The sequence below is a fragment of the Melospiza melodia genome, chromosome 12, assembly GCF_035770615.1.
Source record: "Melospiza melodia melodia isolate bMelMel2 chromosome 12, bMelMel2.pri, whole genome shotgun sequence".
Classification (NCBI taxonomy): Eukaryota; Metazoa; Chordata; class Aves; order Passeriformes; family Passerellidae; genus Melospiza; species Melospiza melodia.
The window spans coordinates 9687644-9714539 of record NC_086205.1 but is presented as its reverse complement, the minus strand read 5'-3'; the positions used below and the strand labels follow the sequence as shown (position 1 = coordinate 9714539).

At 44.7% G+C, this 26896-nt stretch overlaps 2 protein-coding genes across 5 annotated transcripts in view; both read right to left on the bottom strand.

Annotated features, from left to right (window-relative positions):
* Positions 1 to 7466, bottom strand: part of DGKD (diacylglycerol kinase delta) — a 58145-nt gene extending 50679 nt beyond the window's left edge. For 2 of the 3 annotated variants that reach the window (XM_063166766.1, XM_063166767.1), the window contains exon 1: positions 7322 to 7466. The gene's annotated coding sequence lies outside the window, so the exon portion shown is untranslated. Of the gene's footprint in view, positions 1 to 5703; positions 5766 to 7321 lie in introns of all 3 variants that reach the window. The other variant, XM_063166770.1, reaches the window with a different exon arrangement.
* A 3056-nt stretch (positions 7467 to 10522) lies between these two features.
* Positions 10523 to 26760, bottom strand: SAG (S-antigen visual arrestin). 2 transcript variants are annotated; one of them, XM_063166762.1, is made up of 16 exons: positions 25603 to 26760; positions 24257 to 24424; positions 23636 to 23696; positions 23505 to 23549; positions 23038 to 23231; positions 22271 to 22330; positions 21111 to 21178; positions 20798 to 20933; positions 20401 to 20485; positions 19523 to 19595; positions 18362 to 18499; positions 17989 to 18066; positions 17052 to 17075; positions 16569 to 16633; positions 11275 to 11284; positions 10523 to 10637 (listed from the first exon to the last, which is right to left on the bottom strand). In XM_063166762.1, the coding sequence occupies exons 2-16, from the start codon at positions 24353 to 24355 to the stop codon at positions 10544 to 10546; spliced, it is 1230 nt and encodes a 409-aa protein (XP_063022832.1). In that variant the 5' UTR covers positions 24356 to 24424; positions 25603 to 26760; the 3' UTR covers positions 10523 to 10543. The 2 variants fall into 2 exon arrangements, with proteins under 2 accessions (XP_063022832.1, XP_063022831.1); XM_063166761.1 differs by lacking the exon at positions 11275 to 11284 and having other exon boundaries at positions 25603 to 26758.
* Positions 26761 to 26896: the final 136 nt, after the last annotated feature.

The following is a 26896-nucleotide window of genomic DNA, read 5'->3' as shown; positions in this document are numbered from 1 at the left end:
GCAGCAGCAACAACAAAAAAGATGAGCACAACCCTGGGAACATCATTTTGCTAACTTTCAGCTGAACAGAACAGAAGGGGTTGGTGTGAGTTCCCAGAATACTGATTTTAATAAAACTTCAGTGACAGATCTACACATTCCAGACAGTGCTCTGCCCTGCCACAGCTGAGAGCAGTTCCAAGAGCAGGCAGCTCACCTTCCCTGTTCTATCAGACACATTTCTGTTGTTCAAAGACCACTGAAGGCAGCTGTCCCACAGAGAGAGACATTACCTGGAGCTTGCACCACCTGCCTAAGTCCCCAGGCCTGGGGATGCCCTGGGTGACTTCTTGCATTTGATACAACTATGTACCTACACTCTCCCTATAGGACACTGCAGGTTGTATCACCTTTCCTCACTAGAAAATTACATGGATAAATTTATTAAAGCTTACAAGTCTCAAGTGCCATGTGCTCAATATAAGCATTATGTGATTAAGAGGGCATTTCCTTTCTCAAAAAAGGCAAACCACAACATCAGAACAGTGATCAGATGTAAAACTTTTCAACTTAGCAACAAAATGGTGAGGAAACAAAAAGTTCTCCTATAAAACCAAATGAAGCAATCCTGTAACAGTGAATTGCCTAATTGAAGTGGCAATGTTGCAGCCATCAAGCCAACCTTTTCCTCTTTGGATGAGAGGAGGGCAGCCAGCTTTAGACCTCCTCCTCCTCCTCCTCCTCCATGTAAGTGCTCTCATGTCCAGGAGTGGTCCAGGGCCTGCACACTGCAAGCTCCAGACCCCGTGAAGCCCTTCCCTGCTGCTGCAGAGGTGCAGCACTACTGAACAGGGCATGCACTATAAGCTCATTACTTTCTGAAGTGTTTTATATAAAACGTGTGAGGAAGGGCCACAAACCATAGGAGCTGCTGGGGAACAGTGCTGCTGCCTCAGCTACCCCTGGATGACCATCCCACAGGGCTGCAGTACCAACAGAAGCACCTGAATATAAATTGTTAGTGAAACAAGAAGCAATAACCACTTAGTGAAGAAAAGGCAGGGAACAAACTGTTTCAGTGGAGATTTAATAAAATATTCTTTAAATAATGGTTGGTGCATTTGAGATCTTGAAAAAACATGTTCCAAGAGGAACACATGTTCACTTGGGACGTAGTGTGCTGTGAAATTTCCAGTGGTGCTGTGCCAATATCTAGGGTAAACCTTAAGATTTCCAGGAATAGGGAAAGACTCTCTATATCTCATTTGTGCTTTCTCTTACATATAGGTATAGCTGCTATTTCAGAAAGAATCAGACTGGATTTGTAATTAAAGAAGGTAAAGTTATGCAGGGTCTCACATGGTATACTGGATTTCTTCAACAGATAATCTGGAGATAGACATTTCAGAGTCTTCCTTGATAATCCTGTACTCCTCCAAAGGAAAAACACAATAATTTTCCTGTAACGAAAGGTTTTAGGTAAGGGAAAATACTCTAAATGTTTTAATTAAGTTTTATTTTTTAAAACCAAGCAATCAAACCAAAATATTCAATACCTATGGTTTTTTTTTTCTCCAATTTTATTAGAGAGAATAATTAGAAGGCTGGAAATGTTTTAGTGGCGTGGTCTAAGTAAATGCATGCTCTCAAAACATGCAAAAGTTTAATGTTAGCTCTTTAGTTCTTGGAACCTGATCTATAGTTAGAAGGAATGAGAAACGCTTCAAGTGCGTGTGGTTTTGTGCTTTGTTTTGTTGTGCAGTGGGTTTTTTTAGTTTGGGTTTGTTGGCTTTTGTTGGGTTTTTTTTTAACAAGGAAGTAACAGCTGTTGCTTTCATACAACATCCAAAACTCTCCAGCAGCAAGGCAAACTTACAGTACACCACTGGAAACAGTGCTGGGAGGCTTCCCAAATTGTGTCAAAAGAAGTGCACACAAAACAAAATGTATATTAAGGGACAGAAACACTCATACAGCCTAAAATCCTACCTGTGTCTTGGGGCTCAGAGAAGAAAATAGTGTGTTCATGCTGTGAATCCAAGTTCATGTCTTTAAACCTGTGCTCAAAATGTTCTTTTTCAGTTCAATCACAAAAACTCCTTTTCAACAGTTCTCAGTCTCTTTAGGTGAAGAGTTCCCAGTTTCTACCTGGGTTAATGCATAAACCACCACAATTTTTGACACATGAAGATCCTAAAAGGTCCTCTTTCAGACAGCCTTCCAGAAGGCAGCAAAAAAAACATACAGACATTTCAATATGTTTTAGTGGAAGATGCCACAGACAGAATATTAATTAAGTAATGAATTCCAGAAAACTTCTTCCTCATTTCTTGCTTATTTCTTGTACAATATTGCTTTACTTCTTATCGTAACACTTCTTCCAATACTTGTATTTCAAACTAATAAACTTCCCCTTTTCTTCATTTTAATCTCAGGAAACCTTAAAACATTTACCCTCCAGAAATAAAAATTCCACTTCTTTACCTATAAAATGGACATTTTATCTAATAAGCAATACAAGAAGAAACAAAATGAGCTTTCTTCAGTTGCCCATGCTGCCCACCATATGTCGGAGGACTCAGTGTAGCACACTCTGGAAACCTGCACAAAAACCTGGAGGAACATTTTGCTTCACCCTGTTTTTCTGCCTTGATCCTGCAGGGTGGCTCCAAGACCTCAAGGCTACTGGTCAGAGAGAGAATCACAACTCCCCATAGTGCAAAAGGCATCACCTATGTCTGGTACACAGCACAGAAAATGGAGATGTGCTAGTTCAGTACTGAACAGTCTGTCCACTGCAGCACAAAGCTCAACACCAGTTCAGCTGTGCTGCTTTTCAGGATATAAATGAACTTGACAATTCTCTGCTACCAGAGCCAGACAGCTTCCCAGAAAGTTCAGAGAGCTGCTCACCTCTGTTTGCAACTCCAGTGAGATAAACACCGCAAACTTGTCTTAAAAAGTTCAAGGCAATGATAAATGCTTGTAAAACTGAAAATATTACAGAGAAATTGAAAGTAAACAGAACTTAGACTGAACTAGTCTAAACAAGAAGTTCTCCTGATGCCACCCAAGGACGCTGCTGAAATCCTGTCTGGTAAACAAACTGAGAGCTCAACATACCAAAGCTGGCAGGCTGGAAATCCCACAGAACTGATGAATGAAATGGGAAAATGGCCTGTTCATCCACCCTCCAGCTTTCTGAGGGTTGTAATGTGAGGCTGCAAATGAAAGGTCAAGTTCAAAGGAAGAAGCACATTTCACTGTCAGAGCTCATAAAAGGTTCTGTGCTCCTTGGTTTCACACCCTCAGCTCCCAGGACCACGTTGGATATTCCTGTGCCTTGGTCCATGCTGAGTGACAATGAGATGACATTGCCACTTCAGCTGGCTCCAGCTGAGGTCTCAGCACTGCTCAGGAGTGGGAGAAAGGTCCTGCTGCTGCCTCTCCTCACACACATCTTCCTTCTCTTAGTTAACTTCATCTCCTTCCTAAATCCTCTCCATTCAAAAATACATAATCTTAGCTGACCAACAGTTTCTGCAGCTGCACCAACAGCAGCCTGAGACCAGAGAGGAGCTAAAAGCAGAGCACTCTGAGGCCTTATGCTGGTGCAAGTCTGTCAGGTCTGTCTGTCAGGTGGCTGATCAAACACACAATTCAGCCTCTGCTTCTCAGCCAGCTGAGCAAGACCACTCACACTACCTGCTATACCTGATTGTGTGAGGCTTTATTCTTTCCCAATAATAATAATAATAATAATAATAATAATAATAATAATAATAATAATAATAATAATAATAATAATAATAATAAAGACTGTTAAACATGCTTTCCTTATACCTTCTTCTCTGCCTCAAAAATTCTTTCTAGCTAAAGGCAAGTAAGTCTGTTAGAACACAGTACTTCACTTTCCAAACACTGAGCCTTCCACTTCTCCTTCTCCTGCCCACTGCCCCACAAGGGACAGGGTTTTTAGCTGAAGGGATGTTACCTGTGATTTTCCTTTAGACCCTGAACATTAACACCTTAGTCCTTAAACATCCAAATGATTCCACTTGCCCCACTACTATCACAGCAAGCTGCTTCAGTCAAACACAGCTGGACAATTGTGGGGCTTTGAGACAAATCCACTGAAGTTCTATGGTCTTGCAAGCAAGCAGCTCTACTTCACAGCATTTCTTAGGAAAACAGATGGCAGGACAAGAAGAAGGAAAACATACCTTCAAAGTGCTTCAACTGTGACAAACAAGTACATTCTGAGGAGTTCCAGGGCAAATTGTGATAACAGTAAGCTGCCATGGTGATTTAGCTGTACTTACAGGCATGGTCTTAAGCTAACTGCAGCAAAAGATGTGGTCAGAAGAGATTTATGTCCTCAGGCCATAGTAAAAGTCTGCTTGCATCTCTTACTGTCACTGACAGACCTGTCCAACAGCTTCTACAGTTTACAGTAGTCAGCACTCTATCATTCAACAGACAAATTCAGAATTAGGTCTGCCTTTACAAAGGAGGCAAGCTCCTCAAAGTCCCATCAAAACCATGATTACCCACAAAGTTGTCTTTGCTTCTTGCCCTGAGGGCAAGGAAAGAGTATACAAGCAGCAGCATGCAGAAAAGGCAATGACAAACCAAAATGACATCAACAAGCAAGAGAACAAATCAATCCTGAATACCATAATACCTGGGCTTACTTGAAAAATTTGACATGATTTAGTCAAAGGTTTTTGGCAGGTTAACACAAGAAGGCTTAACAGTTGTAGACAATATCTGTTTATAATCCCTGTTCTTAATATGCTTGTGCTTGCATATAGAAGTGGCTGGTTTTGTCTTTTTCCACACACGCTGACACCAGAAGTGATGTAAAACAGGGAAAATGATTAAGTAGGGACAGGAGGACGTGTTCTGCTATAGCCAAACAAAAATACAACCCAATGCACCTTTCACCTCAGCATCTCTAACATCTTGCTATAAGCAAGAACTCCCATTCTAGCAAAGTCTTCGTGTTGCTCTCAACACAAACACCACCATGGAGACAGACTATAGCATCTTTCCTTCCTTTTCACATAAGACCCCTGTCACAAATGGTGTTAAAAAATTCCAAGGTTCATCCAAACTCCAGCAAGCCAAATTCTTAATATTTAGCACTCTGGATACAGGAAAATCTCAAAAAGCTTATATTTTTTTTCACAGCAGATTATCAGACTAGCTTAAGCCACGTGGTGCTACAGCACAGCTGAGATCTGCTTGCTACAGAACACCAGCAGGTTTAGAGGGCTCCAAGGTTTCCTGGTGTCATCAAAAGAACCATCTCACAGCCCAGCCCCACAGTGCCCAGCCCAAGAAGCCCAAGGGGCAGTGCCAGCAGCACCTCACAGATGGAGGAAGCAGCCCCGCGCAGTGCTCACGTGCCACTGCACTCTGTCACAGGGCTTCCATAACTGGGACCAATGCAGCCAAACAATGATGCACAGCACAAGGATGCAAGGTCCTGTGCTTGAAAGCAGGGCAAACCAGCCAGCATGAAAAACAGCCCTTTGAACAATGCTTCAGACACTGCACCATGCAGAGGCATTTACTCTCCTTTGCTATGAGTACCAGAGAAGCAACACTGAGCTGCAGCACCAGTGCTGAGCGAGCTTTTGCATCCCCACAGCTGCACCGTGCTTGTCCATGCTGCAGAGACAAGGTGAGCACAAGGCAGGTGATGACACAGTAACTAACCTGGTACTTCTAAGCAGAAACACATGACACAACAGTCCAAGAGTTACACAGGAGCTTAGTGGCTACAAAGAAAAATCATGCTGCTATAATAAAAGGAGTACAGAAAAGGGAAATTCCCTATGCATGGTTCACAGCTTAAAGTTGAAGGAAAACTTCACATATTCTTTTACAGTAACAATGCAGAAGAACTACAGTTTTGGTTGTAGCTGCAGAATGTTGTTACTGCCCATAAAAATGGTGTTATTGTTCCAGGATGAGCCACAGAGGGATAAAATATGACTGGGCCAAGGGAACCTGGGTGGAAAGGACTGTTACCTTACCAGGAGGGAAAAGCTGGGAACAAAGACTAACCAGATGTAAGATCCCTGCTTGACCAGACAGAAAGCTAAACATTGCTATTTGGCTACAGCAAGGTAAAACAGCAGTGCGAGATGGGGAAAATTAGGATGCACAAAAAGGATGGGAAGATGCTGAGGGAGGCATCACTCAATGACTGCAGGGAATAATGAGGGCTGCACCTTCCAGAGCAGAGCTCTGAATATGAGACAGTGACTTGTGGCAAGTACAACAGGACCATGGAGGAGGGAGGTGCTAGAAAGTGATACCAGAACACTGTGACAGGGAGCTATGGCTGGGATGTGCAGAGGTTCTCAAGGCATGGGGATGTGAGGAAGGAGCCCATGGCAACTGTGACATGAGGAAAAAAGGGGAGATGCAGCTTCATGAGGTGAGGATGCTTCTGAGGATTCAAATACCAGGTAAATGGAGCAGCACCAGGGAGTAGGAGCCCAAATCTGACCTCAATGACTCCAATAAAATTACAGGGAAAGAGGGCAAGAAAGGAAAGAAGACAGACGGGGTCCTGCTTAGCCTGGGCACACTGCTCACTGAGCCGGGTAAAGCTCCCTGGGAGGTCTGAACCTGGGCCCTGGGAAGAAGGTGGCCTAAGCTGGGCTGCTGGGGCCGGGAACTGGAGAGTTCAGAGAGGCACCGGGGGCAGCTCCAGGACCCCCTGAGGGCAGTCTGTGGGGCACTGGCAGACTCTGAAAGGCATTTAGGGGGCAGCTGTTAACGGGCACCTGAGAAACAGTTCATTATGGGGATCCCTGAGGGGCAGTTCGGGGTTCACAGGTGCCTGGGAAGCTATATATAGGGGCTGTTGTCAGGGGGTCTCTGCAGTGGGGGTTGAGGGATGGTTGGGCTGTCACCGAAAACGACGGGATAAATAAACCTTTCTAACACAGACAGTATTTGTTACAATTAAAGATTTTCCAGCCAACAGGGGGAAAGGGGGAAATGGCCCAGTCCCTGAGGGGCGCCTTGGCGGATGTGAGGTGGTCACAAGCAGACCCCTGAGGGGTCGTTGTGAGGGGAGAGGAGTGGGATGTGAGGGGGATCGCCGGCAGCTCCCTGAGGGACGGGCTCGGTGGCAGGCCCCAGGGGAAAGCTTCGGGGGTCTCTGGCAACTCCCAAAGCGGCGGCCCGGGCTGGCGGAGGCACGGACCGTGCCGGGCGGGAGGGAGAGGCGGCGGCACCGAGCGTAACGCGGAGGCAGCGCCGGCCGCAGCGCCGCCAGGACCCCGAGGCCCTGCCCGCGGCCCCCTCCCGCCGCACGCACCTTCTGGCGGATCTGCCCGGACGTCGAGACTTTGCGGATGAGCTTCTGCAGGGAGCCGGGCTCCTGCTCCGGCTCGCTGTCCGACGACTCCTCGGGCGCGGCGCCGGCGGCCGGCTCTGGCTGTGTCTGCTCAGCCCCCGCCGCCGCCATGCTGCACGGACCGGCGGCGCGCGCGGCGCCCCCCAGCGGCGGCCGCGTCACATGGCGGCGGCGGAGGGGCGGGAGGGGCCGGGGCGGGGAAGGGCCCGACCGCCGTAGCGGGACGGTCACGGCCGCCCTGCCCCGCCGCGGCTCCCTGCGACCGCCCGAGCGCCGATCGCAACGGCCCGGCCGTAGCTCCTTGAAGCCTGGACAAAGGTGTTCGGCCCAGCCCTCCCCGCTGAGGCGAGCCCGACAGCCGAGACCGCGGTCCCCATTCCTTCCCATTCTTCGTGGCTACTGCAGCACAGAATCACAGAGTCACTCGGGTTGGAAAAGACCTCTGACATCATCGAGTCCGACCCATAACCAAACACCATGTTATCAACCAGACCACAGGACTGGGTGCCACGTTCCGTCATTCCTCGAACACACCACCACCTCCCTACACAGCCCCTCCCAAAGCTCTCCCCGTGCCCCCAGGATTTAATGAAATGCTGCGAGCACACCCTGCTGCCCAGGCTCCACCTGCCCAGCAGCCCCCGTCCCGAAGGGCCCTTCAGGGGCGCTGAGGCCCGGCCGAGCTCGCAGCACCCCCGGCCCGGCCCGGCCCCACTCCATTGGCAGTGTCCAGGTAATTTCCTCCCACCTCTCCCAACACCTATCAGCCATGGGCAGTGCAGTGCTCCTGCTGGGATAACACGGAGATGTGTGAGGGGAAAGCGTCTGTCACGAAACCCGTCCTGTCATGTATCTGCTCTGAGCTGTCTTCAAACACAGCAGGTCCAGAGATGCCATCGTTCCCGGAGCGCATCCCTCCTCTCCGGGAGCTGGCGAGCTCTTTGCAAACAGAGTCCCGCCACATCAAAGCCGCGGAGTCAGGAAATTGGATCTGCTCTGCCCCAGCGGTAAACAGGAGGAGCAGGCCACAGGTCTGACTCGGTAGATCAACATAACACCAGAACCAGAAGAAAGGGAAGATAAAAGGCAAACAATTCTGGCTAGAGACCGATTTTCTGCTGACAGAAGTCAGCATCTGCTGGCTGAAGGGCCAGAGAAAAGTCCAGCTTGTCCTGCAGGACAAGGAAAACTCTCCTTTCTCTCTGAGTAAATGACCAGCATGAGCTGAACAAATAGCATCTCAAAGTGCTTTCCCAAGCCCGGACAAAAGAACAGATTTAATAACCATTAACAACCATTTCCTCCCCACTGCACAACAGAGTGCACTGTGATTTTGTCCCACTTAGCTTAGAGAAGTCATCACCACAGCTGAATTTAAGAGGAAGGCAGGCAGCAACAGAGGCCCCTCACAACGCTGACATATAATAAATTAAAAAAATAATAAAAATAATCAGATCTCTGAGTTTACTGGTCCCATACTTACAGGCCTAGTAGCCAGAAACACTGAAGGAAACACCTTTGTGGAGAAAGATACACTTTGAAGTAAGACCTGTTCCCCTCCTTCTCTTAGATCTTTAAAGGATTTTCTGAACTCCTGCTCTCCAAGACCAGCATATTCACAACAAGTGATTTCTTCAACCTTACTGTATCTTCTATGTGTTCTCGAGCCACCAACAAATTAGTAATAAAAATACCAGGGAAAATCCCCAGACATCCAGGTGCAAATGCCTGACCCTCCCCCAAAGCTGAAATCACACAGAAATTATCCTGATCACAAACACCTGGAACTGGCCGGGTTCTTTAGCAGCAAAGCACACACTGCAGAGCAAACATTGTGCCTCTTGCAATTCAGGCTAAGGTGAGACACCTGTGACTAATGGACAGCACTGAGGAACAGGTGTGTTAGGGGAAAGCACTGATGGAACTCTGAAGTCAGCTGTGGTCTTAATTAACTGCTTCCAGCATCTTAATCAAGAGCAGTTTACAGAAGCAAACAGATATAAGTGTGAAGGTTTTAATTCTATTTTCCAGAGTGTAGGGTGGGTAACGTAAGTCTATATTAATAAATGTGGGCCCTGCATTCAGACTTTCCAGGGAAATTTAAACCAGGGACACTGAAAAGCAGATTTAAAGCAAAAATGAGAAAAATAAAACACCAGTTGTTTTACATGCAAAATGTAATTAGCTGATGCAACTCACTTCAGCAAAAACTTACATGAGATTCAGGAAAATATGTGACATTTACATGGATAATGAGAATATCCAGATGAACAAGAAAAAACAAAGTTTGCAGAATGCAATCTCATTTCTTAGAGCATAAACCAACTGCTGGCAGATGGATGTTGGGAAAGGCTCCTCAGGGAAGGCTGCGCCATAATTTCCTCCTTAATTTTCCTGCACCTTCTTTTGAAGCAGTTGCCTAGAGGAAACTAGATTAAATACAGACTCTGTCTGGACTTGTACTTCTGTTTGGCATTCTATATAGGGAGCTTTAAGCAATTCATTGACAGTGCACATTTATCTCATCTTTAATAACCTGATTATTAAGCGTATTGCTGGAAAGCTAATACTGTTTATCAGCATTGTCTGTGCTGTGGGAGACAACCTGTGAGACATTTAATGGTACAGAAAGTGAATGTAAAAGCCACATGGGGACAGTGCAAGCACTGAAAAAACTCACTGGCTGAATTTGGTAAAGCATCAACGCAAAAGCAACCAAAAGGAAATAAAATGAGTTTTGCACAGTCTGCTGAGAAACTTTGATGAATCACCCATGGCTGCAAGCCAGCCTTCCAGGCTAAGATTTCGTTCACTGGCACTTCAAAGTCACAGACTCTGACACTGAGTAAGTCCAGGCAGGCTGCATAAACCCTCATTTAAGCTCTCACCAGTGCTGAAAGCAACCAACCTTTTTATTAGGCAGCCCTGAAAGCAGAAGTCATGATACGGCAGATGTCCTGTCATCCTCTGGTAGCTTGAGTAAGAAGCAGGTGTTGTGTTTGCCCCATTCAAGATGAATCTTGTAACAAGCAATAGAGACTCCTAATGTCATGTCCACTGATCTCAGGGCTGACCCTGGAAGACCATGTATGAACTGAGAACATGCAGATTACTAGAAACTTAGGTCCTACATTTGTAATTGAAGCCAGACAACACAGCTCCTTTGTCAGCCTGTTCTTTTAATCACTCATCAGTTGAGGGTGAATTCTTGTCCTCTTCATCAGGTGTATTCTTTAGCTTCTGACGAGCAAACTCCTCAAATACAAGCTCTGCTTCGCTGTAATGAAAGAAACACAGGTCTTTCAAAATGATGTTACTCTATTTTTACACCAGTAGACTGTAGGCAACGCATAGGATGAAGAAGAGAAGCCCACAACAGACTGGTAATGTTTCCTTTGTCTCAAAGTGATTTGGATCACATTCCCACAGGCACCATCTTCACTGGTGCTATTCTAGCTAAAATGAAAAGCAGTTTATTGAGCAAGTCAAGGCACAAACTGAGGATGTTTTTCATCTGAACTGAATCATGTCCACTCCAGATACATATTTATCAGCTAGCTGAACAGCCTTGCAAGGGGCTTTGTTCAGGAATAAAATGCGAAACATTTCACCCTTATTCCTTCTATACTAAAATAGAAACACATGGTCAAACCTAATAAATTCCTTACACTTCCAGCTATAAAGCACAAACACATCCCTCCTGGGTGTGTTTGTGCTGTTAGGCAAAACACAATCTCTTAATCTAGCTTCACATGGCCAGTCACTGCTGATTAACTCAGAGCAGTCATTTGTCAGGCCACAGTAACTTGCTCACTTTGAATTTTAAGCTGGGGATTTCTGGACAATTTTGAGGAGTTTTAAAAAGAGTCAATGCACAAGTGTAGCTAGAATGTGAAGTACTAAAAGAAACTTACCCATCCTTCCCTGCAGTCACGAGCATGCAGCAAAGGAGGAAAAGAGACACACTGGGTAGTCAGTACAGCAGATGGCTAAAACACTTGCAAAGTGTTTAATGCAAAAAATGTACAGACTGACAAGTCAGAGCAGTGACAAGAGCAGGATTTGCAGCAGTACAAGTAGAATTCCAGAAAGTCTCAAAATGTGCATAACTACACCTGATGAGGCAAATCTTGATCTCCCAAATGGAAAAGCATTCCAGCAATGCTGCCCAAGCTATCTGAAGGGCTGAGGAACAAAGACAGATTTTCCCTTCTACACTTGCTCATGGTCACAGCTGTGGGAGACATCTGAGCACACACTTGGACTCTGAGCTGACAGTGCTTGCATGACATGATGTCAGCTTTAGTTGCTCTATCACTGTGATTGAAGAAGTCAGCTTAGACTTAGATGAGAAGACAATGCTTTTGTTCAATAAAGATGAAGGCATTAAAATTAGAGGTCAAAGTACAGAAACACCTCAGGGATCACTCATCAGATGGGTTAAGGCTTTTGGAGCAACATTCCTGATCTCATCTTGCCCTAAAAATGGTTTCAAGACTTTTGGCATTTGTGTTTCTTTAGTAGGATCTTTCCTAACCACACTATAACAAATCCTGCTTACTAGCAGAACTCCTTGAAAGTTGTTTCAGCATAGCCTAAAATAAACAGAAGACTGTATTTGCAGGGATTTTATTGTTCTCACAGTTATTTTAGGAAGGCATAGTCACTTAACTGGCTTACTTCTTATGGCTTTGGGTCAGGGAGCCAAGCACCCTTGTTCTACAGAAGCAAAGATCTGGGGCACTTCAGTGACTGGATAACTCACTACCTGGAGACTTCCCATCCACAACACACACTGCTAGAAAAGGCAGCATTACAAGTGTGCCAAAGGGGGCCACTCCAGCCAAAATGCCTCAAAGGATGGCTCATGTAAAGATACTCCTGATGGAATCCCTCCAGACCAAGACAGAAGCCAAGATGAAGTCTGGAAAGTCTCAGGGCATGTATGCTTCATTGACATGGATTTAAAATGAAATATTTAGAACTTCTAAAATTTCCAATATATAAAGCATCATTCTCTTTCCATTTTTTCTCCTTTAGTCTGCTCTCCTTCCCCTCTTGGAGGCACTTTCATTACTATGGGAACAGTGATATCAGTGATGTGGGTGAAGCTGAGCAAGATCCCCACCAGTGATCTGAAACTGATTTTACAAAATGGAGTGAGGGGGAAATAGCTATTGTTTCAATTTGGCACAGACTTAACTGTCAGGTAAATGATTACTGAGTCAATACACAGATAGTGTGGCAGCACAGTAGTGCTTGTAATGTACCTCAGATGGAAGATTACATTCAAAAATGCACCACTGCACCTTCAGGCTGCAACACTAACTCCAACATGCTCCAATTGCATGCTAGCAGAAGTCAGACCCACTCCAGAGTTTTCTGGCTGTCCTGTGGCTTATTTAATATTATAATACTGAAAAATTCTCAGAAAATGGGTAACTTTTACTTTTTTAATTAGCATTCCAGCAATTGTTTTGAGGGTTGGGATAGGAGGGGATTGATGAGGGTCCAGAATACCATCGTCCTCTCAGGGGAGAGTTTTCTGGAAGCTTTTATTATGCAGCCACAGAAATTATTCCATATAGTTCAAGTCATAACATGTGGCAATTTTCAGTATAAACTTTCATTTAACCTCTCTTAACTTGATGGGGGAGAAAAGAAAAAGAGATTGGATTTTGTTATTTTCCAAGACATTCAATGCTTTAAAATGTCCTAATTTCTGAAAGTCACAATACCAAAACAGGGAAAGTATTGCTTTATTTCACTGTTAGAGGGATAAAGCATTCCTGGGTTTCTTGAAAACAGCCCTTTTGTGCAAGTTTAATCAGGGAGCAGATAAATGACCATTTGTTGAACAACAGCCAAAACAAAGGCCAGTGCCCAAGACATAAGCCCACAAAACATCAAACATCAGAAGATTGGCAGGAAAACATCAGACCAAAGAATTCATGCTGAGACCACAGCCTTGAGGAAAACTCAGCAGGAACTTCTGGGCTAACTGCTGACCAGGAAAGGTTGGAAGCATGAAGAGACATAGCCCAGTTTGAATCTATCTTTAAAAGAAAGAGCTCCTTACACATTTTTTGTCAACAGGCGGAACAGACAGACTGCCAACGTGACAGGAGCTGCTTTGCCTAAAAATAACCACATGTGAACCACATGGGTCCAGAAACAGTCACAAAACCAGCACACATGAAACATGCAAATCCTGGCCTAGCAGAAGATCAAGAGAAGGAAGTGATAAACACAGGGAGGCAAAGGTAGCAAGCTGCTTTTTTTCTGTCTCCTGCAGGCACAGGGAAGAAAGACCAAGCAATCTGCAATGGCCATGCACTGTGACAGACCTGCTGTTTACTGAGTGATGAAAGCTTCAGAGCTTGCTCACAGACAGCTAGAGAGGGCAAAGCCATCTGCAGTGAAACAGAGCACACAGCACTTGCTCACACTTGCCCTAGCTTGGCCCTGAAAATATTGCCTCATGTTCTTGGGAAGCTCTTATGTGTCTGAGGTTCCCTGTGCTCCAGTCAGCCCTGCATGATTAAATGCATTGATGCTACACATGTTAGTTCTGCCATAAATCACCTTGGCTAGAGAAAAGGATATTCCCCCACTGCAAAATAAATCACAATATGTGGCATTTTTTAATCCCACTCCAGCTTTAACTCCATAAGATGGTTGCTCTGACTTCTTTCTGTTCTTCCAGCTGTGCCTTAAGACAGTCAAGTGAGCAGGAAGGTGCAGTAGGCAAATTGGTCACTACTGGCTCATCAATAAAAACAAAAGGGAATGGAAAAAGAAGATAAGGAGTGATCTCAAAACTCCCTGTGCATGCACCTCTGCCTACACTCACTGCAGAGGCTCTGAACAAGCCAACAAAGAAAAATTCCATCTTTTGGGACCTCTGAGATTCCAAACACTGTCTGTTGAAGCTCCATCTCTACAATTAAGCCTGGGTTTGCTTGATTCCAAATTAGATGGCATTTCACTAATGAAACACATTATGTTTCTCAGAGTTCATGAGCTAAAGTGGTAGAAGAAAAAATTAAAAAGCCTGAACTCACAACTGGGAAAAGTGATAAAGCACAGTGCATGGAAAACTACCAACCAATAAAGCTGAAAAGTGTTTCAGTTTACCAGCTTCATATGTGAGACTGTTTTATTCCCTGTAATAAGCTCAGACACCACATTCCAGCACAGTTTTCAAGTCAGCTATTCAGGCTTCAGAGGAATTCTCTGTTGTGTTAGAGTATCTGTTTTTAAGAGAAAGCATTTACTTCCTGTGTTAACCATTTGCAGGGCTTTCCCATGGGAGAGCTCCTGAAATTACCTGCATTTTTTTCAGTTTATAAGAAACCTGGTATTTCCATCTGTAAAAAATGCATGGAACATAGCTGACACTTCTGACAGCAGGCTTCTAGAAGACTTTGATGTAGCAAACAACATGTGGGCTGTGCCTCTGGTAAGAGGATGTGCTGGGGGAAGTGATCTGAGAAATGTTGCAGGTCTCCGTTTTCCTGGTAAAGTCTCTGCCCACATCCTTTTGAGTGTACTGTATAAAGGAGTACATCATCCCTCCTTTGAAATTATCTTAGAAGGAGAATTGCCTGACTTCCATTTTTCCTCATATTACAAATGCTTCTGCCAAAAGTATAAAGTAATAAAAAGGAGTTGTTGGCATTTTTAACACCAAAAAAGTAATGCAAAAAAATTCACACCATTCTAAAAATGTAAAACTCCTTACAATTGCCTAAACCTTTGGATGAGCCTTGTTAGAAGCTTCTAAGCTTTCCTTGGTGTCCATGAAAGCTCCTGAGCTGCCCAGAGGCACTAGATGGCCCTCACCAGCCACACTCCTGGGATCACCAGTGCCATCCCAGCCTCCACCACTTCTGTGCCAAGAGAATGTGCTGGCACTGCTCACAGCAGGGGCTTTCCCAGGGAAAATGAGTTTCCTGTAGTGCAACTGTTAGAGGAGAGATAAAAGCTACCTTTGCCCACTCCAGCACATCCATAATTAGCTGGGAATCTGGCTGATTCCCAGCCAGAGCATCTGAGTGTGGAGTGGATCACCAGCTCTCTTCTCATTGCTCACACTTGATTCCTCCAACAACTTCACACAGTAAGGACTCAAGTCACCCCTTTCTAATGCTTCCAGTATAGACCAAAGCATTTATCTCAGGATAACTCTTCTCAAAGGTTCCACTGTCACTTTAATGTGAAAGTTTCATGTTCTTAGAAACAGCACTTTAGGTCAGTTTGGGCACAAAGAGAAAATGAAAGAAAGAAAAACGAGCACAAAAGCAGCCATGGCTTTTGTTTGAAGCCCACTAAACTTTGTCCCAGTATAGAGAGTAGGACAAAATGGCTCATCTGTAAAAGCCCCAGCAGGAAAGGGCTGGCCTGTCTGGTGGTCAGGAGAGACTTCAGATGCTGTACAGGAGCTTCTGATTTAATGTGAGCACCTTGCAATCTCTGGTGCTCACCACTGGTGAACTGAGCCAGCCAGGTCTGAGGAAGTGGGAGCATGCTCTGACAGCCTCTGGCATCTCATCCCAAGCCCAAGATGCCTGGGTAAGGCTTGCTCCTCACACTGTTACAGAGGTCCCTCACTTCCACACGGAGACCTAACACTGAAGAGATGTTGCTTTTGGATAACCACTGAACAAGAAGGCCACATCACAGACACCATGGCTAATGCCACATCAAGTAACAGGGACTCAAGAATCATCAGTGGTTTTATCACCTCTTCACTTTGCTTAGAAGTATTTGGCATTGTACGATGCTGATGAATGTTAGGTATTTTCTATGTCAGATTTTTTATTTTTTGCTTATACTGCAATCTGGCTGGGAATTGCTGACAGATTCATATGGGATCTTTTGCACTGCAGTCATAAGATTTAACTGTGCAGAGCTTCCTAAAACCCCTGTTCTCTGAGCTGTGATTCCATACATGAAAGATGAAAGGGAACATGACTCTTTTCCATTTTCTCCCATCTTTGCATCCCTGCTCTCTGCTATTTAGTGCCTGGAGGTTGCTACACACACACACACACATATATGGACACACAACCACACAGAACAGCTTCATACTGGAGCCTTGTAGGCTCTGAAGGCTTCCTGTAGCACAAATCACTCTAAGCCTTACAATGGTGAGATCTCACCAGAGCCTGTTAATGAACAAAGGCAAAAACCAGGTGTAACTGACCTGCTGGGTTCTTTTCCTCAGGTTTGGGGTGCATGAGACGAAATGGCAGCTCTGTGCCCACTTCACTTTAGGGAGAAGAAAGAATGCATCAGATCCACAGCTCCACAAACATGCCTGGTTCAGCCTCCTTCCTTCTTAGGCCAGCCTGAGCCCTCAGCTCCAGCTTCACCCATTCTTTCATATTTTTCTAATAATAATTTTCCTCTCAAAAAAATTATGCTTAAATTTCTCCATAAATATCCCAGGCATATTCACTTACATAGACTGGGTTTATTGTGTGCTGAATGTACTTGCATGTATATAAAATCAAAAGATATTTTTGTAATAGCTTCATTTTCACAGGAGAACCACAAACTACTTGCTTCTAACAGCTTAAGGGACAGTTGCTTTTTTTAGGGAGGTGAGAATGGCAATAAATAAAGAGAATAAAGAGATGAACTAACAACTAGAACTGCATGGTCTGAAAAGGAAGATGACATTTACCTGGAAGTGAGGTCTCCCAGTATGCTACAAAAGAAAAGAAGGAGAAAAACAAAGAATGTTTAATGTCTCTCTATTCTGGTGCTCCAACAACTGCTGTTTAATTGGTGGACTACTGAAATAACTTTCCTCATGTACTGTTCTCTACTTGCCACAAATTCAACTGAACTTGTTTCTAAAAAAGGTAGCCTTACTTTTTCATGTCATTCCCATGGACAAAGAGTTTAGTTTTTGAACTCCTGACCAAGTATTGGGTATGGCCTCCTTTCCAAGAGCCAAAAGGCAAGTGGATGACCACAGAAAGCAGCAGGTATTTTATCACAGTTTAGACAAATCTTTGATGTGTTTTTACAGTAGCATGAAGCATAGATAAATGAAATACAAAGGTAAATGGTGACTAGCATCAACTGAGAGTCACAATCCTGGTCCTTTTTTTGCACTGTATCCTGGATCTAACTCATGTTGATAACATCAGCTTTACCCAGAAACCCAGAAAGGTTCTGTACTGACTGAGTACAGAACCTGAGCTACAGTATTTATGACTCTCAGGCACATTCTGCTTCTCACCTTCTGCTCTGGGAGAACAGCCATGCCAACAGAAGAGGTTCACACCAAGTTTCCCCTCACTTCTCACAAAGTTTCAAAGCTAGGTTATAGCTTTGAAACAAAAATTGCGATGCAAACCAGAGGTTCCTACTTCAACCATGAATTTATATGGTATCTAATGAGAGTAACACAAACCATTTGGCTCAGGACAAGTGCTATGGAAAGGCCAAGACTGTTTTCCAGGCAATTTATGCTTTACAGGGAGCCTCATATCCTCTAACATGTGCCCTTTCTCTTGGGGTGGACTGTTCTGGTCTCTCCTCACCCATCAATGATAAACACATTCCCCTCCCTTAACTCCAGGCAGATGTAGCAAAAAGTGTGTTACACTTACCCTGGAACAGTGAGCTTCACTTTGATCTTGTAGGAAACCAGAATCCCCATCACTGTCTTGTCTATTCCATCCTTAATGCTGCCAGAGAAAACAGAGAGCAGGGTGAGGTGGCACAGCAGTATAGCAACAACACACACCTGGAGCAAGAACAAGGGGAACACCCTGGAAGTGGGAGGGCAGGCAAGCCTCAGGCGCAGCCAATACCACTCCAGATCTGTGGTCCCTGTTCACCCTGAAGGAAAATCGTGGCATTAGTAATGGTGCCATATGTATCCATCTGGGCACAACAAAGTCCTGAGGGAAGTGTCTCCTCCATGCTCCCCTCCTCTCTCTAACTCTCCTACTACCTGGAACCATTTAAAACTCCACTCACATGGTACTAGAAGCCAAGTTGGTGTCCTCATCCTTCAGTTTTCCATCCAGAGCTATTTCCCGTGTCTCCCGGTTATTTGCAAGCAAGGGCAGAACTGTCAGTGTCTTGGTCAGGCTACTGTTTGGCAGCACCTTTTCACTGAAAATAAGAAGGGAAGTGATACACTATGGTTTGTTACACACCCAACTAGGAGAATTTCCAAACAGGTTACAAAGCTGCCCAAAAGGAGAGGAATTTATCTCTGCAAATTCAGTTGTCAACAATACAGATGTCCACCTCTAATCTAGTCAGCAAAATTCCCTTTCTAATCAACAGAGAAAAACAAGCACTTATAGAAAATGCCTAATTTCACATTAAAACAGAAAAGTAGGTTAAAACCACAGAATAATGGAATGGCTTAGGCTGGAAAAGCCCTTTAAGATTATCAAGTCCAACCACTAACCCAACACTGCCAAGGCCACCAGTGAACCATGTCCCTAAGTGCCACATTGATTTTTCCTAATATCTAATCTACACCTCCCCAAGTGCAACACTCTCTGTGCTGCAAAGCTCTGAATTTGGACAAAATGAATCCTAGTTGAGAACACCAATACTGAATGGAAAACATGTCCCTAAGCCACAGAGCACAACACCAGACAAATATAAAGCACCTGGGTATGCCCAGCCCTCCTCACAGTGTGGGGTTCAGAGCTGCACTGCCAGTACAGTGAAGAGAAGCAAGTGGTTCTCCATAACATCTACAGACTCCAGGTTTCTGTGGGGTTTGTCAGGCCAGAAGAAACCAAATGAAATGCTCTTGCTCAAGCAAGAGTATCCATGACTCCAGTCAAACAGCAGCACCTTTCAGACAAGTGCTGCATCTCTATTTAAAGATTCCCAGCAATTGGGAACCTTCTGCTGCCACCACTAAGTTTGTCTAGCAGGTAATTACTCTTCAAACCTCTTCTGCAACATCCCCATTTCCTGAAAAAACATGATGATCTCTGCTGCTCTATGAAAAGGGGACCAGCTGCATCTAAAGAGTATGAGTGGTGTGGCACACACAAGGTAAGAGGACAGAAAACTCTATCAGCAGGAGACTGACAGACTAAGTATGAGAACCTCTCATCACTGATGATGAGGGTAATTAAAAGGTGTGAAGGAGTAGGAGCATTCACTCACTGTGCTTCCTCAGCAGCCACCACTTTGGTGTAGAAGTCACTGGAGTACAGCACCACATTGGCCACCTGCTCCACTGAGGGAGAAAGAAGAAAGCAGACACTCAGGGGTGTGCATGCACCACAACATGGTGAAGAAAGCAGAAAACCCCATCCATTTAGAGCCTGAAGGGACCATCAGGACAGAATGCCTGACTTGGACAGAGACCAACAGCACACCAATGGCCAAAGTCTGTCTTCCCTAAAAGGCACCTGGCCTTGATTTGGAGACAACAGAAGGAGCCTCAGCCATTTTGATCTCTCCCTGCCTTCTTTTCTCTTTCCCATCCTTTGTCTCTCAGACTGTGTTCTCCAGCTCTGCAGCTGGTGGGATGAAAACGTGTAGTGTCACATATAAAACTGGCACAGCAATGAAGCTCAGCCCCTGCCCTCAGCTTCCTCAGGAGCAATGACACTGCTGCTGGCAGAGTTTCTCACACTGCCAGAGGTTTCTGCAATGCCAGGCAAAGCTGTGTGTTATCTAGGCACATTCACAGTTAGCAGGAGCATCACACTGACAGGAGCCCTTCCCACTGACCTCCCAATAAGGGTGCCCTTCCCCCCCTTTTCCCACACCTGCACTGCCCACTGCAGGAGCCAGACCCCTTCTCTTTTTCTATAGGGGAAAATCTGCCTGAAATTAGGACATACAAGTAACCACAGGAATCAGGAGAGAAGCTACAGCACTTCACTTGATGAATAGCAAAGAAACAGCAACAACAGGGGGGAGGCACAAATTCCTGATATCCCCAGCTGCCTTCTTAAACTGTTACAAGCACTAAATTCTGTCTCTCTTTCAGACCTATTGCATTCAAAGAATCCCAAGCAACAGTAAAAACATACCCTGGACTTTGATCTTCTTCACAGTTTTGTCTGTGTTGTTGTTGATGGTGACAGTGACTGGAATGGGCTCACCATGGTAGTATACCTAGAAGGAATGTGATGCTCAGAAATGCAGCCAGGAGACTTCTTCTGAGCCTTAACCCCCCTAGTTCCCCCAGATCACACCTCACAGTGGCCAGACAGGGGAAATGACCCCTTCCAGCGATTCATGACCCCTCTTTCAATGACTTCAAATGTGCTTGGCAGGGCTTCAACCACCCCTAGCAGTAGCCACTGACAGAAATGACATTCGAGCCCTTGAGTGCTGGGACAAGTCAGTCTCAGCTGAGAAAGCAGCAAATGCCCATTGGCCTGCAGGTACCACGATGCCCCCAGCCCCAGGGCAATCCCCCCTCACCTCTTTACTGAGGCAGGCTTTCATGTGCAGGGGCTTGTTGGACATGAAGAACTGCCAGGTGGTCTCTGCACAAGGCTGGGGTCCTGGCTTCTCCGGAGCATACTGCACCTTACGGATCAGCAGACGTGCAGAGTTCCTGGGAAGGAGCAGAGGACACCATGGTGACACCCAGTGCTTGGCAGAGGCAGGAGCTCTGCATTCCCATGTGCTTACACCCAGGAAGTTTGTTCAGAAAGCTGAACAAACAACCCAGGTGCATCACTGGACCACCCATCCCCTTAAGGCAAAGTTGAAGAGAGACACATCCTGTTACCTCCTATGAATTCTCTCTTCCACATTTTCTGTTGAGAAAGCTTTCACCTCAAAGTCCACCCCACAAGTCTGCCAGACAGAGAAAGGACAGCTGTGAAATCAGGATCAGAAGACAGGAACATCTGCAGATGTTTCAGTATCTTTCTGCACACCAGAAACTGGCAGACTCCTGCCAGCTGCAAATTATTCTGGCCTCCCACCACTGTCACAGACATCCCTGACAACTGGTGTTGGCACATTCACCTGTTCTACAGTGCTTCTGATAAATGAGACTTAATCCCAGCCTCTGGGAGATGCCATCCCTTCTCCTGAAAGGCTTCCTGTGAGACCAGTGCTGGAAAGGTCACATCATAAGACTGCCAAGTGTGCTGCACTGCCTGGCCCACCCTAGGTTTCTGAACTGAATTTTGAGTTGGCTTTGTAATGCCAAAACCAGCATCTAAGGAGTGGAAGTGATCATGTCAAGCTAACCTTTGCTTTATCAGGTTTATAGCATCATGGGGCACCTGTGTGAGTCCCAGCTAATTCTCTACAGAGACATTTTTGCTAGAGTATCATTCCCTGGCATAAAACACAGGTTATCCCTTTTGCACTAGGTTCTACAACCCTCATCCCACTTTGCCTGGCTGATTGCCCAGTTCTGCTGTCCAGACAAGCATCTAGTCAAGTATAAAAGGAATATTTTTAACAGTATCAGAAATCTTGCAGAACATATAATTATTTAGCAACTTTTACAACAGGTTTTTTGTTCTGTTTACTCTTATGTACAAGCCAGGTCTTCTCTGCATTTAATTCAGGGCAAGTCTCAACACATGTTATTTATAGCAATCTGTGAGATTTTAGGCACTCGGTCTCCTTTTCTTTCATGTAGCCTCACAGCCATAATCATTTTATGTGCAGCCAAACCACAAATCATGTGATAATCTTAAAGAAGCTACAACACTGCAGATTTTGTAGTCTTGCTGCTATTTGTTTGGATTCCCTTTCTTATTCTGAGAATTTCAACTCCAATTTGTGACACATAATTGTAGCCCTTAGGTCCTGACATTTGTAAAATCAGTATCACCTTCTCCTACTCTCAAGTTAAACAAATTCCCATGTTTTTTTTTCCCATTTGACTTTCCTTAACCCTTATAAGCACAAATGTCCCACTGGCCTCACCTTATCAACATCACGAGGTGCAGGCTGCAGACAGACTGAGCAAGGCAGGTAATCTGGAAACTGTGGGAGGAAGAAGAGGAAATGCCCCAAACCAATGGTACACAGATGTTTTAGGTAACATAGTGCTCACAAAAGCAGTCCTGAAGACAAGGGATCATTCATTGTAATGCTGTAACCCTTTGGAATTCTGGCTAGTGTACTTGCCTTGCATGAACAAATCTCTTTCTTCCAAAAATACTTTAAAAGTCAAGAAAAAAAAAGTCCATGCACAATGTGAATCTTCCTCAGGAACATGAAGACAGACATATGAGTGACAGTACTGGAAGGATTTCCTGTTAGAATTTGGCAGTCAGCTGTCATTTGTCATCAGCTGTCAAAGACCTTTTCATCTCCTTATTTGATCCAAAGTTTTTAAAGGAAAAGGATTTGGCACTGGGGCAATGGTAAAAAATATTCCAGCTCCTCAGGAACAGGAAGGCAAGAATATATGGGCTGTTGCTAGCATAAAGCCATTGCAAATTCCCTTGCCTTTTTTAAGAAAGCACTTCTCACAGTGGTGTGATCACTGCTCAGTTAGATCTTCTTGCACTTTACCTCTCAGGATTGCAAGAAGTAAGAAAAACACTGGTAACACCATCTGTCACTCAAAATTGGAACTTGCAGAACATGAATTCACTATAAATTCCCATCTTCAGTTCATCACCAGGCCTCAGCAGCCTGGTAACTACAAACAAGAAGAGAATCAGAGGCTCTTCCGAAACACTTACTGTAAAGAAAAAGGGATAAGCATTTTTGCCCAGCTTCTTTAGCAGAGATTCCTGCAAGAGGGTGAGAGACTCTGGCTTGTCAGCAGGCGGGTACACCTGGACCCTGGAGAAGAAGAGGTCCCGGCGGAAGGCGAGGCCGATCACGTCGATGTCCTCCTGGCCGTAGCGGAACACGCACGTCAGCGACACAAACACTGGCAAGAAGCACAGCACAGGTGAAACAGGCAGCAGGAAAATGGTGGAGCCAGGCTGAGATGGGGACACCTTCTGCCTCAGGGAGACATGGGAACTCATTTCAACACTTGCATAACCCAGTGAGGACTCATCCCACGTGTAACAACAGACAACACTGATAAGAAGCCCATTCACTGAGGCAGAGAGGTACATTTGTACCCTTCAAAGGTTCTACCTTAGCATCTCACTCAGAAAGACAATTTCTGAGAAATACATTGCATAAAACCTCAAACCTTTTTTCCCCTTGATAATAGCAGGATCCACCAATACAACACCATCTGAAAGAAAGGGGAAAAATGAAGATTAACATAGATAAAAGCAGGGTTGAGAGCAGGAAGAGCAGCACATAACCTCGTGGACTTACCTACAGGTTCTACATTCCCTATGTTGTCAATGTAGTCCCGCTTTCCCAGGTAGATGGTCAGCTGTGGGGACAGGATGACCACAGTTGAACAATAAAATGTTTGTGGTTGTTGAGGGAAGGGGGACACACATCACAGAGCTATAAATTTTGCAGAGATCAGACCAATTCCATTTTAAGTGGAATTTTTTTTTCCAGCAAACATGCCACCCCCACCAGACTCGACAGGATTATTCACCTGCAGGACATCAGAACTGAAGACCTGATCTATACCAACTCCCAAAGGTACAACACAAATACTTGTGCATGGAATAAAGAAGTGTAGATTTAAAGATTTTTGGTGCTGTCAGGTTGGAAAGACAATGAATCAGGTTTGTTTTGAACACTTATCAGTAGAAGTACAACCCAGGAGGAGAGTGAGGTAAGCTGCCTTGTCTTGTATTATAACACGTGAAAAGTTTGCCCTAAAAACTGCTTACATCATCTCCTCAAACTCAGTAGTAATACGGGTCACGCTCCTTCTTCAGAACAAAATAAAGGGGGCAGGAAGGAGCTTTCTAATAAGTCTTCAGTCTGACTACAGTAAAACTCAAACCTAAATAAGCCCATTATTACTGTACTCACAGCTTTGTCACGGGTGCTTTTTCTGAAGATAACTTGTTTTGGAGGAGAATCAGCATTCTTCCCACCAGTCCCAGTCTTTTGAGACTCAGGGCGGCTCATGGTCAAAGACAGGGATGTGACTGTGGGTGAATGAAGCTCTTCTGTCCCCAACTGTCCTGTGCCAGATGCCTGGGAAAAATAGGTGGATGAGATAAAAGCAGCAGGTAAAGCAGTGAACTCCTGGTGTTGTTTCAGACCCCCTCACACATCCAAATGGTGGCTCTGTCTAAAAGCTACCAAGGTTGATAAGGAGTCAGGCCAATTCCCAAATAAGAACTCATCTGTGCTGTTGCATTTTCCTCAACCAGAACCGAGTGCAGCCCATTATGGGCAGAGCAGCACTGAGCTCAAACCAGAATGCACCATAAGGATAGAACAGTCCAGCCACCTGCCCAGAAAGGCAACAATTATACTTAGAGGTAGGGAACAGCTTGCACCTGAGGGGTAGAAAACATATGGAATAAAAAATATGGAATAAAAATTCTTCAGGAGGAGAAAAATAAGGAGGGAAAGAAAAGCGGGGGGGGGGGGGGGGGGGGAAGAGAATGGGGGGGGGAAATAAGAGAAGCAGTGGAAAAAAGAAGGGAAGAAGAGAAAGGGCACAAGGGCACAAGAGATATCCAGAGAGAGAAGTGCAGAAAACTTAAGTGGTACAAAACAGAGAGAGATTAACTTTTCATTCTGTTTTAAGACACAAAATAGCATCCAGTTAATGATCAGACAGCAAATTTAAAATAAGGTGAAGCATTTCCCCAGTTAACAGAAGATTCAAGGTGGCTCTGGTAATCACCAATATGAATTGAATCACAGGATTACACACATTCACAGGGAAAAAGGCTTTTGGCAGCTGTTGGATGAGGATCCAGGAGCAACCTTAACCCTGTAAGATTCTGAAGCAAAGGAGCAGCGTCAGAAAAGGATGATGCCACACAGGCACCATCCTGTCCTTACACTCCTCACCATCAGAGCTGTGTGAATGAGAGCACTGCTAGATAGACCCCAGCTCTGATGAGTATGACTGTCCTTGCAGTTTGCTCCAATTCTATTCCTCAGCTTGCTTTCCCATTTCAAAACTGCTTCAGGAGTAAAACAGTTTCTAGGGCCTATTTGCAGACAACAAACCATAGAAAAAGTAAATACTTGGCTTCTTGGAAAGCTGAAAAAAATCTAAGGCAGACATTAGAAACAGACCATACACATGTAAGCATTTCTATTTTCATTAAGTAGGTTTTTCAAGCCCAGATCAGTATTTGTTGCTGACTAGACATGCTGTAGACTCAAACACAACAGCAAATAACATCAAGTACCTTGCTGTGTTCAAAGTGGCACAGGAGCTTCCACAGACAGTGATGGGAACTTCTAAATTATTGAAGAAATGAATTTTCCAAGGCAGCTGTGTCCTATGCTTCTTTGCATCTAGCAGGGGGAATTACTGCCCTCTTCACAAGCAAGGAAGACAATTTGTAGGGGATTGGAAAGCTCGTCTCCAGTTGCGTCCATCCAGGATTTCAATAATTAATCCCTCTGCAAGAGCAAATATTGTACCTGGGCTGAGATTCAGCTGGGAAGTGGTTAAGTCAGCAACAATAAGGCATTAGCTAAGGACACTCAGCTAGTCAGTGAAGAGGTGTACAATGTCCTGTTCACATGTTTTGCAAAGACTTATGAAGCACAGGCCAGCTACTGAAAGCAGTTTATTCTAAAGCTCTATCTCCTCCTTCCTAGGGCTGCAGGACAAGCAGCCTAGTAAGAAACTGAACAGACAAGAGCCATTTATGAAAAAGGGAGTTTATAAAACACTAAAATGCCATTTTGATGGCCTGTCAAACACTGAGAACAATGCACTATTCTCAGGATCACTAAGCAATTTATCTATTACTGCTTCACCAGCAGTCAACTGACATGCTGATGCAAAACAATAGACTGCTGGTTTGTACAATCTCCCCCTCAATTTACCTAAAAAAAACACATCATCTGGGATTTAAGAAACACAGATATTTCAATTAACTTCAGCTTTGTGGTTCCTTAATCTTCCAAGAGTAGCTTTCCCCACCCACCAGTGAATTTGGGCCTGGTATTTTGCACAACAGTATATGTTAACTTTTGGTTTGTGAGTTGTAGGAACAGCTGTAGCTTTCCTCTGGCTGCATCTGTTCATTTGATTAACAAAGATCACATGATATCCTGTCCACTTGCCAGCCTAACAGCTCCCTCCAGCTCAAGCAAACTTGCAGTCACAGATCAAGCTTGCTTTTCACAAACAATCACTGACATTTGCCTGAATATAGTGGCCAGGGCTACACAAATTACTCAAAAAAAAAAAAAATGAATGACAGAGCCAATGTTCCTCAGCTCTTTCAGGGTTCCAGCAACATTTTATTAACTGGAGGTGGATTATTTGGAGAGCCTAATCACTACTCTGTCTAATCAACTCTGGCAAACACAAACCAGCCAGGCTGGAACCACAGAAATTCACACGTGCCTGTGTTGCAGAAGGGAAGCCAGGTCCTTATTGTAGGAAGTAAGGAAGAAACCTCAGAGATGAAACTCAGTCACACTTTGCAAAAGCAAAAGGAAGGGAGCTGGTTTTGTACAAGTCTG